The following is a 16,898-nucleotide window of genomic DNA, read 5'->3' on the forward strand; positions in this document are numbered from 1 at the left end:
GCTAAATATGAACCAAATCGGACTATAAATACGGGGTTTTCAAATATCTCGATTCCTGCGCCACCTATCGGATTAACTCATCTTTCATATTGTATTGTCATAGGGTTCTGCTCGCGTGGTATGCCTGAGGTCCCAGATTTAAGTTATGGCGTAGGGAAATTTTTTTATTTAATTTTTTTTATAATTTTTTTATTTAAGTTTTTATTGTAATTTCTAGTTAGGGTTTTTATTGTAATAATTAAATTTAATTTTCAAGTGTCTTTTTTTATAGCACAAGCATTTCTTCTCATATGTAACTTTTTTTCTGCAATGCAATTAGATTTTCAAATTTGTTTTTTTATATTTAATTTAAATTGAAATAATTATTTTTTTACCATTGATTTAAGTTTAAAAATCGTAAACACCTCCAAGCGGCCTCGAACCTGCGATCTCAGAACCAGAACCAGTTGCTAGTCTTCACGTGACGCTACAGCCGACATTTGTAAGAAAAGCAATTAATTGCGTTTAATTTTTGCCTTTGGCAATTCAAAGGCAGATATCGCTGCATGCACGGTTATCTTCTTCGAAATTGTCGAACTGGTAGGCACATACTAGTTAATGAACTAGTATTTTTTCTAACTGGTTTGGCTTTTCACTGCAGGGAAGTTAAATAAAAGCTTGTAAAAAAGAGTGAATGCACTACACATTAGCCCTTGTTTTTTTTTTGACATCACAATTTACAACTAAAATTTTATTTTATATTTTTCAAGAAATTGCTTAAAATCCTCAAACGGTTAAGAGACACTGGAGACAAATCTCGTAATACGTGTCTGAACAACCTTCCCATCACAAAGCCGCTTTAGCTCTTCAGGTCTTTGACCAACAAACGAAAAAATAACTCCAAACCTCGGTACCCTAATTCATTTAGTTAGAAGCTCAGCTTACCACACGTCCATTAAGCGCCGTGCAGACGTTTGCCCAGGATTATGTGACATAAAGCTCACAAAGTTTATCCTTTCTCTCAAGAGAGAGGAGGCTAAGCTAGTGGTTGGTGTTCTAACGGGACATTACCTGCTGGCCTTTGAACTGGCTCTAATCAATGATAAGATCTGTAGGTGATGCATAACGAAAGAGAAGACAGTGGAGCATATCCTCCGCGATTGACCTGCCCTTAGCAAATAATGGATTAGTCTCATGGCAACAGGCTTTCTGCCTTATCTGCCGCAAGGAACGGTACAACAAGCTGTTCCAGTTTGCCAAAAGGACAAACCGATCGGACTTGAAAGCAAGATTTGACGTGTCTGAAAGGGGTCAAGAATGCTGGGAGCATAGCTCTTACACCTTTCCGCCGAATCTTTATCTCTCTTCAGATGGTTCTGCGAGACACCTAGTCCTTAAGCCCATAATAAACTCTTCCCCTTCCCTCTTTATCGCCAACCGGACTAAGCTAGATACAAGTATGTATGTGTTTCGAAAGCGTTTTTATAACTATCCATTATCCATAACTATTATTTTGAGACATACATATATGTATATTAGGGTGATCCAGATAAACTAACCTAAGGAATTTATGGCCTTTAAAGGAGCTATTTTCTGAGAAGAAAATTCTACCTCTGGGAAAATTTGTTATTCGAATTTTGAGTAGTGTTGGTTGTTTTAGAGACGAACGAGGTATAGCATTGATAGACAGTTATAATCGAACTGTGACGAAAGACGAAGAACGAAAGCAATTTGTTTTGCAAGTAGTGCAACTACATCGCCAGCAACATTCTAATTGCAATAAATGGCATTTTATTAATAATAAAAAAAAAATATTAATGTTTAAAAATGCACTGAAATATAAATAACTGGATGAAACCTCTTTCTTCTCTGACAAATCTAGTTCATAACCAACATTTTCTATACATTCTCTATATTTAGTGTAAGCTTTTTTCTTGTAGCATGGGAATTTGCACTAATAATACCTTAAAACTGCATATTTCTGCTTTTTTCGACTTTCATAGCCCGTAAGTATATAAATGTTTAAGTCTAGACAATTAATACCAGGGACATTTTTTAGGGAATTTAATGTCCTACAAGAACGTGCCCAGACAAATTTTTTATCTCAACCAGTTGAGTAGTTATGGCATTTTTAATGAAAAAAAAAACAATATTTTTTATATTATTTACATGGAAAATTTCAAATGGCCGCCGAAACCTTTTAAATTGGAATAAAAATTTTTCCAAATAGGAGAATTTTCATCTCAGTAAATAGGTCCTTTTAAGGCCATAAATTCGCTGGGTTAGTTTTTTTGAATCACCCTAATATATATGCATACATACGGTGGCGAAAGTGTTAATATGGGAGACATTTTGGCAAGTTTTGGTTATTTTTCTTTGTTTAAAATAAGTTTATTATTTTTTATGGAAATATAGCCTTTTATTTTGTAAGCGGCATTAGTCTCTAAAGGTACTGGCCCAATGCAGGCTTGCTTTGCTTGCTTCGCTTTAAGAACTGTCAAAAGTTATTGGGAATATATTAAAACGTATGAAGGCTGGCCAATTGGCAGCTTTGGTTCACTTGCTTTAAGCGCCTCAAAGTTTCAAATAGGCAAATGTTTTATTTGAAAGCGTTTTGTAGGCTTTTGACACAAAGGTATGTTCCCGTTCCTAATGAATTCAAACAAACTGCTGTACATTTTTATGAACAAAAGTTTGCTGACGTAATTAAAAAAAATATATAATATAAGTAATTCAAGGTTTAATAAAAATGATTCTATGTTTCCATATTTATATTTAACATATCTCTGGCTGAAAAGTTGCTAAGTCCATTTTTACAAATTTGACGTGAACTTTGAATACAACATTTTGCGTCTTTGAAGAAAAGCAAAACTCAATACGAATCAGAAGGATTGGATCTTTATTAAAATATTTCGTATTATATTAGCCTTAACGGATTTTCGGGGCCTCTTTTGGACTTAGAAAATTTGGCTTTCATTGATCATAAACGAGAAAAAAAAGAAGTACCTTAATTTCTCTTGCTTCCTTTATCAAAATATCAGGTTTCAAAAAAGGTGGACTAAGCAGCTTTTCACACAAAGCTAGCGATATTTATAATGTCAAACTGCTGGTCAGTCGTCTCTGAAAAAAACTGTTTTTTTTTTTTTAATGTACATATATTTATAGATGTATAATTATTATCATTCCTTCGAAATCTAAAAATTAATTCACATTAATTTAAAAATAAATCCGAAAAGATTGTTTTTTATTTCTTTTTTTTTAATTTTCTGGAATTTTGTGGGAAAATTATTCTTAGTGTAAGGGAACAGACCTTGATTTTTTAGCTAGACAGCTGGTAGCTTTGACAGCGTTCCAAGCCGCCATTTGGCCAAACGAGTATTTGAAGTAAATCAAAGCAAATTAACGTAAGTAAGGCATGCAAAGCAAGCCTGCATTGGGCCAGCGCCTTAAGTATCGTAATAAACTAGCAAAAAACCCTTCTACCTTTTGTTGATGAAGTTGAACGAATAACCGACGCGTTTAAATACAAGTAACCGGTCATTTAAGGACAAGCGGAGTGAAGTGACTTATGCCACTTTCAAAAAAAAATAAAATAAAAATTTCAAACTTTGTAGAACATTTATAAAATTTTCACGAATTTTTTCAAATGCTCATCTAAATTTTAAATTTTTGGATCAGATTTTTTATAATTTTTTTGGGTATGCAGTTTGTTTACGAATTTTCTTCCGTATTTGAATAATGAATATACAATTTATTATCAACGAAGAGTTGATTTACAAATTACGCAATGCAAAAAAACTACTCGTACAAAATAAATTAATAACAAAAACCGTAAAGAAAACATTAAAAAATATCACATGAAAGCTGTTTAGAACATCATTGACATTCTTATCACCATTCCCTAACATTATCAACAGTTAACATATAATCATAAATAATTTCATAGCCTATAACGTACGTCGTACGGTATCGGTCATATCTATAGGCAAGGGCGTAGCCAGGTAGGGGTAAGGGAGGGGGTGGGGAGTAGCATTGGCAACTTTTTCACAAGAAAGTCTGCGTATCAATTGTGTGCTGCTATAACAAGGCGGATGTTCATCTTTGCTTTAATAACAATTGCTAAATATTCTACGATGCTGGAACCTATAGCACACATTTTGCAAATTAAGATAATAACTAGATCTCATTGCGCTGTTCAGCATATTGAAAATATTATGGAATCATCGCAAGAATGCAGAAAGAGGCACCACGTACGGAGTAAATTAAAAAAATCTTGTTTGATTACAGCCGTTCTAGGAGTAGAAAATTGGTACTGGCGACGGTCTATAATAAAACCGTATCTGGATTCACTAATGGCATCTTTACAACTACGCTTTTCCAATGAAAATATTCCAGCTTTTTCGCTGCCTAGATTGCACCCATTGTATTCGATTAAAGCTCTATCCGGAATTGCAGCGGACGACGGTAAAGCGGTCGACGGTTAACCTCTGTCAAAATTAAAACTCACGAAGGCATATGGAATGGCTCATAATTACGGTGGCAGCGTTTTTACCACCGATATTTTTCGCTTGATTTAAATTTACTTATATTTCTACCGTCCAGCGGGGACGGTACAATGTTGAGTGAGTGTTGATTGTAGTAGTTTTTATTATTTTCACAAGTTTGCCAATGTTTTCATCAATTTTTTCTTCCAGAAAAACTACATATCGGCGGCTGAAATACAAAAAGACGTAACAAAATCGCAACTGAAATGGAAAAAGTCGTTACTAATATAAATATATATATTTTTTTTTATAAAATGATGTGGGGAGTTGTAATTAGATGAAATCCTTCATATAAATCAAGAAGTGCATTTTGAATTACATATTTATTACATAGTTATGACTTTTGCATTTCAGGTGACGATAAGTACAAGCACGTACCGAAAAAATATTCAATTTTCATTAAAATTTTCAAACCAAAATTACAACTGGACGGAAGCCGTCGTGCGCCGCAGTTGTGTTTACTCTGACGGATTTCACTGCGGCAACTACCGTCGTCCGCTGTAATTTTGGGTAGAGCTTAAGTGTTCCAGTGAAAAGATACAAAAGAAAGCGAATCATATCCAACAGATTAATGATCTAGTTATTGGCAGTGAACTCATTCGTTGGTACAATTTATAGAAGAAAGAGAAAAAGACTTTGTCCGAAGAAGATTTGAAGGATGTTGAAGTTGTTGATCTATTTAAAGAAGAAAACGAATTTCTACCAGCGATAAATAGGTGTATTTCTATTTTGAGCACTTTTCCATGCACAACAGCGACCGTGTAGCGATCGTTTAGTACACTTCGTAGAGTAAAAACCTGTCTCAGAAGCAAAACAGGAGAAGAAAGTCTTTCAGGATTATAACTCATGAGCGTCCATAGAAAACTCGTTACCGAAAACTGCGAGATGGTTCAGAAGGAAATAAACGAAAGTTTGCTGAAAATGCGAGACGGTTGTTATTAGCGTAAAAATGATTAAATAAAAATATATCAAAAAAATTTACAAATATATTTCGTTTTCTCCCCTTACATCAGATCTTGACTACGCGCTTGTCTATAGCAGTCCATTTCAAAGTTATATAAAGTTTGCCACTTATGGTTATTTATTTAATTTTAAGAATTGTCAATTAAATCACAGTTCATTCTTAAACAAAACCCATATACTTAAACCAAACTTTAAAACTTTGTAGAAACTTACAAAAAAATGCAAAAAATTTTCTACCAAATTTCAAAATTTTTTCTCAGGAGTGCCAGAATTTTTTTGATTATACAATTTTATAGCCCATTCAATTTTAGTGTGGTTGATTTTTTAGAAATCTTTTGCCGAAGCAAATGCGAAAAAAATTCTTAAAAATCGACGGTTGTTTTTGGCCACTTGCACTGTGCATCTTCAAGGTTTTGTTACAGAATGATCTGTATTTTAATTGAAAATTCTGAAAAATAATAAATATATATTGCAAGGAAAGGGAATTTACCTGCTTGAGCGTTGAGTTTTTCCGACTTTAAATTATATATATAAAAAGTCTCGAAAAATATCTTAACTAGTCCCGAAATAGCCCTGAACAAGTTCCGTCCTTTAAGACTTAAAACTAGTTTATGTAATTATAAAGGCTCGATATAATATTTAAAGATGACTTAAACAATTTCTCTCTCTCTCATAATTACGAGTATTATAAAAGGACTTTTATGTATAATTCTTAAAAAAAAAATTTGATGAAATTTTTAAGACTACACCGTGAAATAATTATTATTCTGGGTCGCTGGTTTTATTTACTAAGCTTAACCCATTATGAAAATGACCAAAACATTAAAAAACTTTCAATCTTAATAGTTCTTTCTACATTGCTTTCTTTCTTTTCTACCTTTTCAGGAATCGTACCTGTGACTTAACAAATTTTACATAGAAAATATATGCACATTCGAATAACTTTCAATAATCTCAGAATAAGTGTTTCGTGTTTACTTCGTCCTGCAATGGACGGCTTTAACGTTCCAATGTTGTCCGATAATGGCTATAGTAGTAACAGTAGCAACAACACACCACAAACACATACACATCATCACAAAGATCAAATGCTTAGTGCTGGCAGTGCCCCAGCCACGCCATTCATATACGATCATCCCGCCAGCCATAAAGGAATCAACCAAGTGTCGGTCAGTTTGAAGTCCACCAACGACTATGCCACCTTCACCAATTGCATTCAACAATCCGCGTTGCTCGATCACCGTACAGTCGATGCTAATATCGATGGTGTTTCGCTCAGCAGCCTATGTGACCTGAAATTTCCCAGTTCACCTTCGGGTGATAGTAATTTTAAGAATATTTCACTTATAAATATCGAGGCTAATCAGGTGCTAGTGCCAGCGAAAGGTATCGCTGCAAGCGATTTGATTACCGATGGCGTCGGCAATGGCATCGAGCCGACCTTTTCAAATATTTTATATGCCAAGGACGACGTTGTCATAGAAACGAAGGATATGCGCGTCGACTGCGACGCAGCTCAGGTGACACACGTGACGCACTACTTACCCCTGAAAGCCATCAATGATGCTGAGACGAAGTTTCCAAAGGCCACAGTCACGGCCACGGCTGCTGCTGATGCACCAACGGTGACTCCGTTGAATGCCAGTGCAATGGCTGGGGTGCAGACGGTCAGTACAAAGCCGAGTGCTGGGGATGGTGGCGGCAGAAACAACAACAACAACAACACCAGTGGTCGCATGAAGCGGGGAAATGCTGGTAGTAGAAATGGGCGCACAGCTGCAAATCGCCAACGACAACAACAGCAGCAGCAGCAACAGCTGTTACAACAACAACAGCAGCAGCAGCAGCTACAAATACAGCCAGCGGAAGCTATAACTCACACTGTAACAACGGCAGGGCGTGGCGACTACTTGTCACCTAGTAGTCTTAACGTTTTCGTGACGGATAACCAGGCGTTAAGTGATTTCCACAACAGTTCAGCTGATAATCGAATCACAACAACAACGTCCACAATAATAACCACTGCCACTGCCAGCAGCAAGAGCATCACAACAAATGCCAATAATAATTTCATTGCCAGCAATCATAGCCAGATTGCCAGCGGTAGCTGCAGCAATGCCGCCAACACCACCAATACCAATAGCACTAATAATAACAGCAATAACAACTGCAACAAAAACAATGTACAAAATATGAACAGTATTGCAACAATGGGGCATAACCGGGCAACAGTTTTGCAGCCAGTTGTCGATGAGACGAAAACGTTGGGCTCACCCACCCAGCAGCAGCCAGGTCAGCAACAACAGCCACGACGGCCTGCTGCAGTAATCGTATCCACCTTGTCGAAAGGCAGCTGCATTAGCAAAAGCAATAGTGTCAACATAAATATCAATCATGCCAACAACAATAGCAATGTAAGTGGCAACAATAGCACAATGTCACCGATTTCTATAGATGCTGCCACAGAGCCAGAGATACAACAGTCACCACAGCAGCAGCAGCAGCAGCAACAGCGGCAACAACAGTTGCAACAAATGCATTCAGCAAATGTTAGCACCGAATGTGATTCACTATCGTCCATGGATATGAGCGATGGTAGTTTTGGTGAGTATTTTTTGTTTTAACAAAAATTTATGCATTTTCTTCTATTGTTGTTGGAATATATTTATTTAGAGTTGGCAATATTCTGTTGGTGTTTAGTGATTTTTCAGGTTAATAAAAAAAACCAAACGAACATAAGGATTGAAAAAAATCGCGATACTTCGTCAAAGTGTTAAAAAAAAAATAACAAAAAAAATTTCTCAAATTAAGTAAAAATAAATACATAAATATATAAAATAACTTGCCATAAAAAACTTAATTTTTTAGATGAACTAAACAAGGAAAAATTATAAATGGAGTGTAATTGTTCGATAGCTTAAAAATTCCGAAATTTATCGCGACAAAGAAAGAATGATTGTGCTCCACCATCAATAAATAAACGAAGTTTTTAATATTATGCCATATATTTAAAATGTTGGCATAAAATACAACAACTACTAGATAAAACAACCAAACTAGGGTCAGGGTTGAACTTTAATTTAATTTGTTTTTCATATTTTTGCATAAGGCTTTAAAGTAAGAACTGGCCATCGATTTTTCTTAGCTGAAAAAATCATAAATTTTTGGTTATTACTGAACATAGATTTTTAGTAACTTAAAAGCTGGGCATAAAAATATGTGGGAACACAAAAATTGGACATTATTTTGTGAATTTAGAAGTTGGACATAAGTAAATTTTTGAATAGTTAAAACTGTAATATTTTTTATTTTTTTTGTAATGTTTTCTACATTACATTACTGGACTTAAATTTTTGGTGACTTAAAATTGGACATTATTTTTCGTAATTCAAAACTAAGGCATACAAATATGGGCATTTAAACGTTGACAAAGTTTTTATTAACTTATAAACTGAACATCAATTTTTATTAACTTAAAAGCGGGGCATAAATATATGGTAACATAAAAACTGGATATATATGTTTGGGTATTTAAAAGGTAGACGTAAAATTCTTGGTTAGTTAAAATTGGAAATATTGTCACTAAACCCAATATGTTCATGAAATACCCGTTCTTTTGCTGCTATCTGGTAAATAACAAGAGGTAGAGAAAAATTGTAAATCACAAAGTTGTAGGCCATTTAATTTCCTACAAAACAGTTCTGGAACCCCAAATCGCTAATATCGATAGTTCTTGAGATATTGGGCTTTGAATTGAGGTACTGCCGTTCTGCAGTATGAGTACGGCCGTCATTCTGCTCTAAGATAGGCCACCAAACGATTAAAGTATAGAGAAGTATAGGTCTGACTACTGCAGTAAAGGGTGACAGCAAATAATATGCACTAAAGTTTTTGTTTCATAAACTTTTTAAACGGAAACAATTCATAAAAAAAACTATAAATAACTGGTTTCAAAGTGGCCCCCTTTGTGGCGATACAGAAGTCTAAACGTGATTAAAAATTTCGACCATGGGCGTAGGTTTTGTGGAGAAAATTTTTACCATTCTCTAAGCTGCGATTGCTTCAGTGCCTCCAAACTTTTGGTGGCGCTTAGCACATGCTCTGGCCTCAAAAATCAATCACACACTTTATTCCATTTAAGCTCCGGCGAGTAGGGCGGTCACTCCGCATACGAGCTGAAGTCTGCGCCATTCTCGCTTTGTTAAAACGTCAATTCCAAATCGCCGCAGTCCTGCTGTGCATACGGATTCGAGAACGTCGCGGCGATACACCCCCAGATTGTTCTTGCCTTGAAACCAGGGGAGTCCGCTGCTGGCGCAAATTATGCCCAGACCATAACTGACTGCGGATTTGGAGGCATTCGACAATCGCTGAGGTACCTGCAATCGCTGGTAAAGAGAATGTGCTCCCATCGATGATTTGCAGGCTCGACGCTTAAGAGTTCGACATCTTTGGACTCGCACATGCTTTTTTTTAGTCCGTGAGGAGCTAAACTTTTTGGAGCTTGTACGCCTTGAGATTTAGGTCCTTTTTAGCTACTTGCCGCACCGATTTACGGTTGATCCGGGTCTCGCGAGCGATTTTTCTCATGGATACCCTCGAATTTCGTTGAACTCGCTTTGGAAGCATTGAAGGGACGCTTTCGTCCTTTTCTGTAACGGTCGTCGAACCGTCGAACTGCAACTGACACTGTCATTTTTGCAACACCAAGCAAGTGAACAATTTCACATTTCAGTACAGCTTTTTATCAGGGATTATGCCAAGATACCTAGCATATTCGCTTAGATTATGCGTCACAGTTTTATGTAAACTAAAATATACTGAAAATTTTTAAGCTCCAGTAATTTTGTAACTAAATTTTCTTTTTACCAGTACATTCTTTTACAATCACAGCACCTTTGCATGCCAGCCAACGCTTTAAATCTTTAACCCAGTTTCTAGTACTCTAAAGCCCTTTATCCTTGAAATGCTTTAAAATCTGACCTTTCCTCAGCGTGAAAGAGAGAAAAGCCTTTAAGTCAGCTTTTTCCAACGCTAAAAACAAAACTAGTAGAAAATAACAAATTTGCTTGCTAGACAAGGTTGCCGTTGCTGCCAGTGATCGGACTCCTACCACATTGTGGTAGATGTGCCACTTTTTTGAGCATCTACCACATGTACCACACAAGGTCTGAAATCTACCACATATTCGCGTTTTTGAGTAGCTTTATTTTTGCTCGACATAATTTTCTTAATTTTAAGAGCAAAAATTGTCCAACACTAAACACTAACAACAGGCAGAATAAACTGTAAAATAGTAAATTTTCTCAATATTCAATTTTTCGACTGGAAACGTGGTTTTATTGTGTTAAATTGCAAAATATATGATTTATAAAAAGAATTAATAGCGAAAATGAAACCGGCGATTTTTGTGAAAGTATTAGCAAATTTCAGTGCATCTAAAGTTTCTAAAACGTGGTTTACTTCTACTTGAGAATTGTCAAAATCGGCAAATCCCAAGTAGCGGTTTCTGGAACGAGCCACATTTGTTCGCTACATCGTGATGTGATAAAAAGAAATGCTGGCAGCACTCCGCAGAAATCTTTCAAAATATGATTCGAAACTGTCAAGGAAGCAAATTGCCAAAACTCAACGCAATTTTTAGCAACTTCAATCTTGCACTTTATTATACTAAAATTAATTTTGTTTGCAATTTAGGTGAAACCTTGCAGAATTTTTTTAATTTTTGTACAAAGTTTGATCGAAAACCTGAGATCTACCACATTTTTTTTAAATCTACCACCATTTTTTCCTGATTCTACCACACACATTTTTTTTGAAAGTCCGATCACTGGTTGCTGCTGCTGCTGTCGCCGGTGCAGTTGTGCGCCGCTGCGTATTATGTTTTGGTTTCAAATTCTATGCATTTATCCAATAATAATAGACGTCGCACATATTGAGGACCTTGCAAACGATGCACTTGTAAAAATTGTTATGCTTGCTGCAATAACAACAGCAACAACAACAACAACAACAACCACAAAAACAACATGCAATTAATGGTGTGTTGGCCCAATTCAACTTGGGTGGTGGCCTTGCTGTGGCTATTTGATTTGTTAGCGTTGACATTGACCCATTTCCAGGTGTCGCCAGCGACGGCGACGATTAAGTGAGTGAGTGAATACGTGTGCGTGTGTCTGTTTGCGGCGACGCGCGAAAAGTGTGTCAATGTCAGACGGCGGCGGCAAAGGCATTAAATGCAACTTAGCAATGCAATGCAGTGGCGGAGGCAGCGACTGCAGTAGTTGTGCATGCGAAAGCGAAAGCTAGATGGCTGGCTGGCTGGCTGGCTGGCTGGCTGGCTGGCTGGCTGGCTGGCAAGCTAAGCCGCCCGACTGCTAGGCGTGAAGCCGATTCGCAGCGCTCATTCTTCTGCTTGCATTTGAAATTTGTTGCTGCTGCTAGCTGCTTGCTTGCATGTCTAAAAGTTTAGTCTGATGAATTGTATGTACAATATGTACAGTATGCATGTACGTGCATAAATGTGTATGAAGCCGTAGCGCTGTGTGCGCGCATATGTACATATATAAATACCGACCAAATGACCTCCGTTGCAATGCATCCTTGTATTCAATCTCCAATATTAGAAGCGCCGCACTGCACTTGACCTAAATTGAAAGCGTCATGTTCCAATTACGATTCTGAATGAGCGTGCGAGTGTAACAGCAACAGTAGCAGTGTGTGCAAGTGCAAGTGCAAGCGCTAGTGAGCGGTGTTGACGTGCAACAATGCGGTTGCACTAAAAATGAAAAATTATATCTACTAACAAATCAGCGGTTGACGCGCGTCGCCGTAATAGTTAGAACAACAACCGAAATAGTCACGCCGAGTTGTACATACATTGAGTAGATAGCGCGCGCTTGATACACGTAGCGCGCGCGCGGAAGGCGAGCGGTCTCTAGGCGACCTTGTGCCATTTTTGTTAAAATACAACGAATGCGTGCTAAGGATAAATATGCATAGTATGTAAGTATGTGCAGTGCCGCGTCGCGCCGCGCATCTGTCTGAGCGTGAGCGTCAGCAGTGGCAGTGGCAGTGACAGTGGCAATGATAGTTGCAGCGGCATTAGAGAAAAACTAATGAAAACAAAAAAAAATAAAAAATTGATTGCAATTGCGGTCGTCCGCCACACTCAGTCGCAGCGTGACAACACACAACAGCCTACTTGCATAGATATGCAACTTATGTATGTGCATGCCGCTTGCGACGTTGACCCTGAATAACTAGCGACGCCAACTTGTGTCTGGTGCTTTTTTTTTTGTTGTCGCTGCTGCACTCTCCATCTTGACGCTGCCTAGTTCTTATCACTTTTGAAGTGTGTCGAAGGTTCAAATGCTACAAACTGTATTACTTTAGTTATTTTCTATTCTAGATGTGTATTTTTTCCCCTGCATGTATGTAATACGAGTTAGCTGGCGCAACTCTAGCTATTGTTGGATCTGGTTATGTTGATGGCGGCGGGCGGCTGAGGCGGCAAAGAGCGCGTACATGGTGTATCTTAAATGCTCCATGCACCACTAATTGATATTTGCAACATTCAACGCACACACACACACACACACACACTGAGTCGTTAACTCACTCAAGAGCATACGCACTAAACCACACCAGCCGCACAATGTCACAGCGCGGCATAGACATACTATAATCACAATTGATGACATTGATGGATGTCACAGTGGCTGCACAGCGCACAAACGTACATATTGATGAGACTTGTTGTATGTGTATTGGGGCGCATAGTTTGTGGTGTGGGAGGAAATTATTAAATTCTTTTATGCAATGTCCATTTGTTGGCCTTGGAAGTGAGATGCTTGCTGCTGAAATAGTTGTAATGAGTTTTAACCTTCTCAGGACTAAAAGCCTATAATAAAAAATTCTCTAGATTTGAGTTGTAAAATGTGATTCATCGAGGACTAAACAAACAAATTCTGATATAAAAACGAAGTTGTTTCAAAAAATTCTATCAAGTTTTTTTCCAGAAAAAGTTTTCCCACACAATAAATAATTTCTTCTCCATACATTAGAGTAATTTTTTTCTTTTATTTTGTTTCCTTCAAAAATTATTTTGCGCCTCATTATTGTTTTCGAAAAAATTAATTTTACCCCCAACATATTTTTTACCAAATAAAGGCAGTTTCTTAAAAATTTTGTATCCTCTGAAATAGTTTTTGTTATTTTTACTAGCAAAAATGATTTTTCCCGAAAAATATACTTCCAAAAATATTTGTTTCTAATGTTATTGTTGTTGTGCCATTATAATTTTTATTTCAAAAGTGTTATTGGTTTTTATACAACGATTTGCATTTTCCATTTTCATAAAAAATAAGTCGTGGTATACAGCTCAGCAACGCTGTTGTTTCTAATACGGTAAATTTTTTTCCTATATTATGTTTTTTTAATATTTTGTATTAAAAGAGAATTTTTGAAATAGATAGTTTTTTTAGATTCGAATTAAAAAAAAAATTCTGAAATAGTTTTTTACATTCTAGTTTAAAAAAAAAAAATTTCTTTTTGTTGAAATATGTTTTCTTTGGTCCTGAAAGGGTTAATGTAATGCAGCTATGATGAAAAGATGAAAAATTTACGAGTCAACAAAATTATGAAAAAGACGTTTTAATATTCCGATATATCTGATGGTCTAAATTGATAGGACTTCGGCGCTCAAATTTACATTGCTTTTTTGTATAGCATAGTTAGAGTTTAGGGCCTTTTGATTCGGCTTCTCTTAAGAGCCTAACAATAAGTTTTCGAATCTTAATTTAAACATTTAACTTACATACCATACTTGTGATGAGCCGTTTCTATGCAAGTCATTCCTACGGAATATTGGCTTCTGTCGGAGTGTTCAGTTTGGGCGATTCAGCTCCAAATCGTCGATTTTTTTTGGGGTTCTTGCGCGTAAAATTTTATTTTGGGCGATTTTTTCCCTTCAAATCAATTTTTTGTGTGGGTTGTGGCTCTTAGTTTATTTCGGCTCATACTTATGGGATTCTCAAATTGTGGTGGACATTCTCGCTTCGGATATACCACGGTGGTCCGGTGATTGTTCGAAGGATTTTGGGTTGCGCACGACGTAGGATTTCGATGCCGCTACTGCTCGCGTTGCCCCGTAAGTCACTGGCGACTGTATGTCCAGCTTGGTTTTAGAACTGTATTCTATATAATCACTTTATACTCGAACCTCACGAGTGAGCGAGAGCTAATAAGCCAGCCTTCAACTTGAGATGAGTCCTTTGGCTAGAGGCCAAGTAAGTCGCCTGTCCTGGTGGACTAAGTCAAATGCGGCCAGTTGCTCTTGTTAAGCGTAAATTAAACTTGCTTACATATTTGCCTATGATTACCTAAGAACGCAGTCGCTTGCAGGGGGCACTTGGAGTAGTTGATTACTGCAATGTCAGCGGCAAAATGGAATACTGTCAGCTGGTCGTTTGTGAAAATATCCGAGGTATATAAAACATACAGCGTCGGGCCGAGGACACTGCCTTCTGGTACACCAGCTTCAACTGCATGGGCTTCAAAGATGATGGTGTCCGCTCGAACTACAAAATTTCGTTCATACAGCTATGACTTAAGCAGTTCGTGTGTGCTTTGCGAAGGGAGCATTTGTATTTTATAAGACCGTCTAGCCAAACTCAATCAAATGCTTGGGCGACGTAAAGAAATATTTCTGAGCCTCTTTTCAAATTCTTTACGGATTTTAGTTGTGACGCGTTTACTTGCTCGATCCTTCCACGCAGCATATATGTGTAAGAAGTCTTTCGAATAATTTGGACATGCACCATGGTAGGATGATAACCCTACGGGAGGCTGGCAGCGCTTTTCTTCTTGTCGGGCGTCGGTATCATCACAATAGTTGACTTTTTCTATTGTTGAGGGAAATGACAATGTTTTGTGATTGCATTAAATAGCATACAGATGCAAAGTGCAGCACAATTTGGGTGCTCAATAATACTTTTTGGAGTCATTAACTCATGCCCAGGGGTCTTATATAGTTTCACTTGCTACTTAATTACTTTTTAAATTTCTTCAGGTACAAATTTCAGCGACCAGATTCCGACACGATGATACTATAAAGTCATTAGTTCCTGGGTTTGGCCTGTAACCAGTTTGGAAATGAGCAGCAAAGGTGTTTGCTTTCGTTCACTCCGAGCCCATTTCCCATTATGGCCCCGTATTGGCATTTCAGCGTCCATTAGCGCTTTTCGATTTTGGTGTGCTTTCCACAAGTGGTATTTGTGCTAGCCGGTGAGAGCTTTTGAATGAAACGTTACTGTCGCTCGTGCGTAGTCGCCATCGGTAGTTGTTTTGAAGCTGGTGTTCTATAGTCTGCCATATCCGTCCCAGGTGTCGCTTTTCTAATAGAAGTATTTCAATTTTCTTATTATTTAATTAAATTATATTTCTCGCCTCCATATTAATACATTCATAGCTGGTATGGAGTTTTTAATATCGGCCAGGTATCTAAATTTGGGTCCTGCTTTATATACATAAATATATGCGCACTGATATATTTTTTATGCTTTAATCACTTTGTGACCCTTGGCGTGGGCAAAGAGGGTGACTCTTTTCCCTGCGATTGTTGCCATAAAGTGAAGAGCAGAGGTGAGTGGTCTGATGAGAGATCTGCACCTCGTTCTGTACTATTTAATAAGGCTGCGAAGAATTTTTCTTGTCACCGAAGCTTTAAAAAAATTCTGTCATGGGATATGATTGCTCTTAGGCAGCAAGTAATGAGCTAAGAGAGCTTTTATCATCTACACGCCCACACCAAATGCAAAGAAAGCTTAAAAAGCTCCGCCCGGCGATGTGGCAAGTGTCCCATTTGTGAGGCCATTTCGTGAAGTCCGGCGCTTATTCAATGAATCTTACCGAAAGAGAAGGGATAGAGTACTGCTCGTTACGCATGAAAAGCAGGTATAGAAACGCGCCTGCTATGCCTACAATGCCCATTATCTGTTCGTTTAAGTTGCTGCCTAGTATTTCTATATTCAATGGAAGTCACTTAAAGATGCTTGGCAATAAATCGTTAGACATTCTTTTTCAAAAAACACAAAGAATTTTCCTATTATTTAATTACAGTTTTTTTTTTTGCGTTAAAACCATCATACAAACGTATAGTTGTACATAAGTATTTATGATTTTCTAAAACGTGTCTTTGCACTTTTGCACTTTTGCGCTTGCCCCACTTGGCTACTCAAACTACTGTACATACATAGGTGATGTGTGTTGCAATTAATAATTACTTTTTCAACTAAACAATTAAATAGCAGAAAAAATAAGTAAGTAGTACGAGTAAATATGTCTAGCCTAATCAAAGGTATGACATTGTTAGCGTCACCATCTGGTGGCCAGCTTAAAGCTTACAAATGT

General features: G+C 37.2%; 1 protein-coding gene across 1 annotated transcript in view; it reads left to right on the plus strand.

Annotated features, from left to right (window-relative positions):
* The window catches only part of LOC118740214 (putative mediator of RNA polymerase II transcription subunit 26), a 19,764-nt gene extending 8,239 nt beyond the window's left edge, over positions 1-11,525 (plus strand). Inside the window, exons 3-4 of the mRNA XM_036471712.1 lie at positions 6,372-8,090; positions 11,410-11,525. Of these exons, the coding sequence (XP_036327605.1) occupies positions 6,413-8,090; positions 11,410-11,525 (1,794 nt within the window). The 5' untranslated portion in view covers positions 6,372-6,412. The remainder of the gene's footprint in view (positions 1-6,371; positions 8,091-11,409) is intronic.
* The last annotated feature ends 5,373 nt before the right edge of the window (positions 11,526-16,898 follow it).

The sequence above is a fragment of the Rhagoletis pomonella genome, unplaced genomic scaffold (assembly GCF_013731165.1).
Source record: "Rhagoletis pomonella isolate Grant_MI unplaced genomic scaffold, Rhpom_1.0 Rhpom_scaffold_00005, whole genome shotgun sequence".
Lineage (NCBI taxonomy): Eukaryota > Metazoa > Arthropoda > Insecta > Diptera > Tephritidae > Rhagoletis > Rhagoletis pomonella.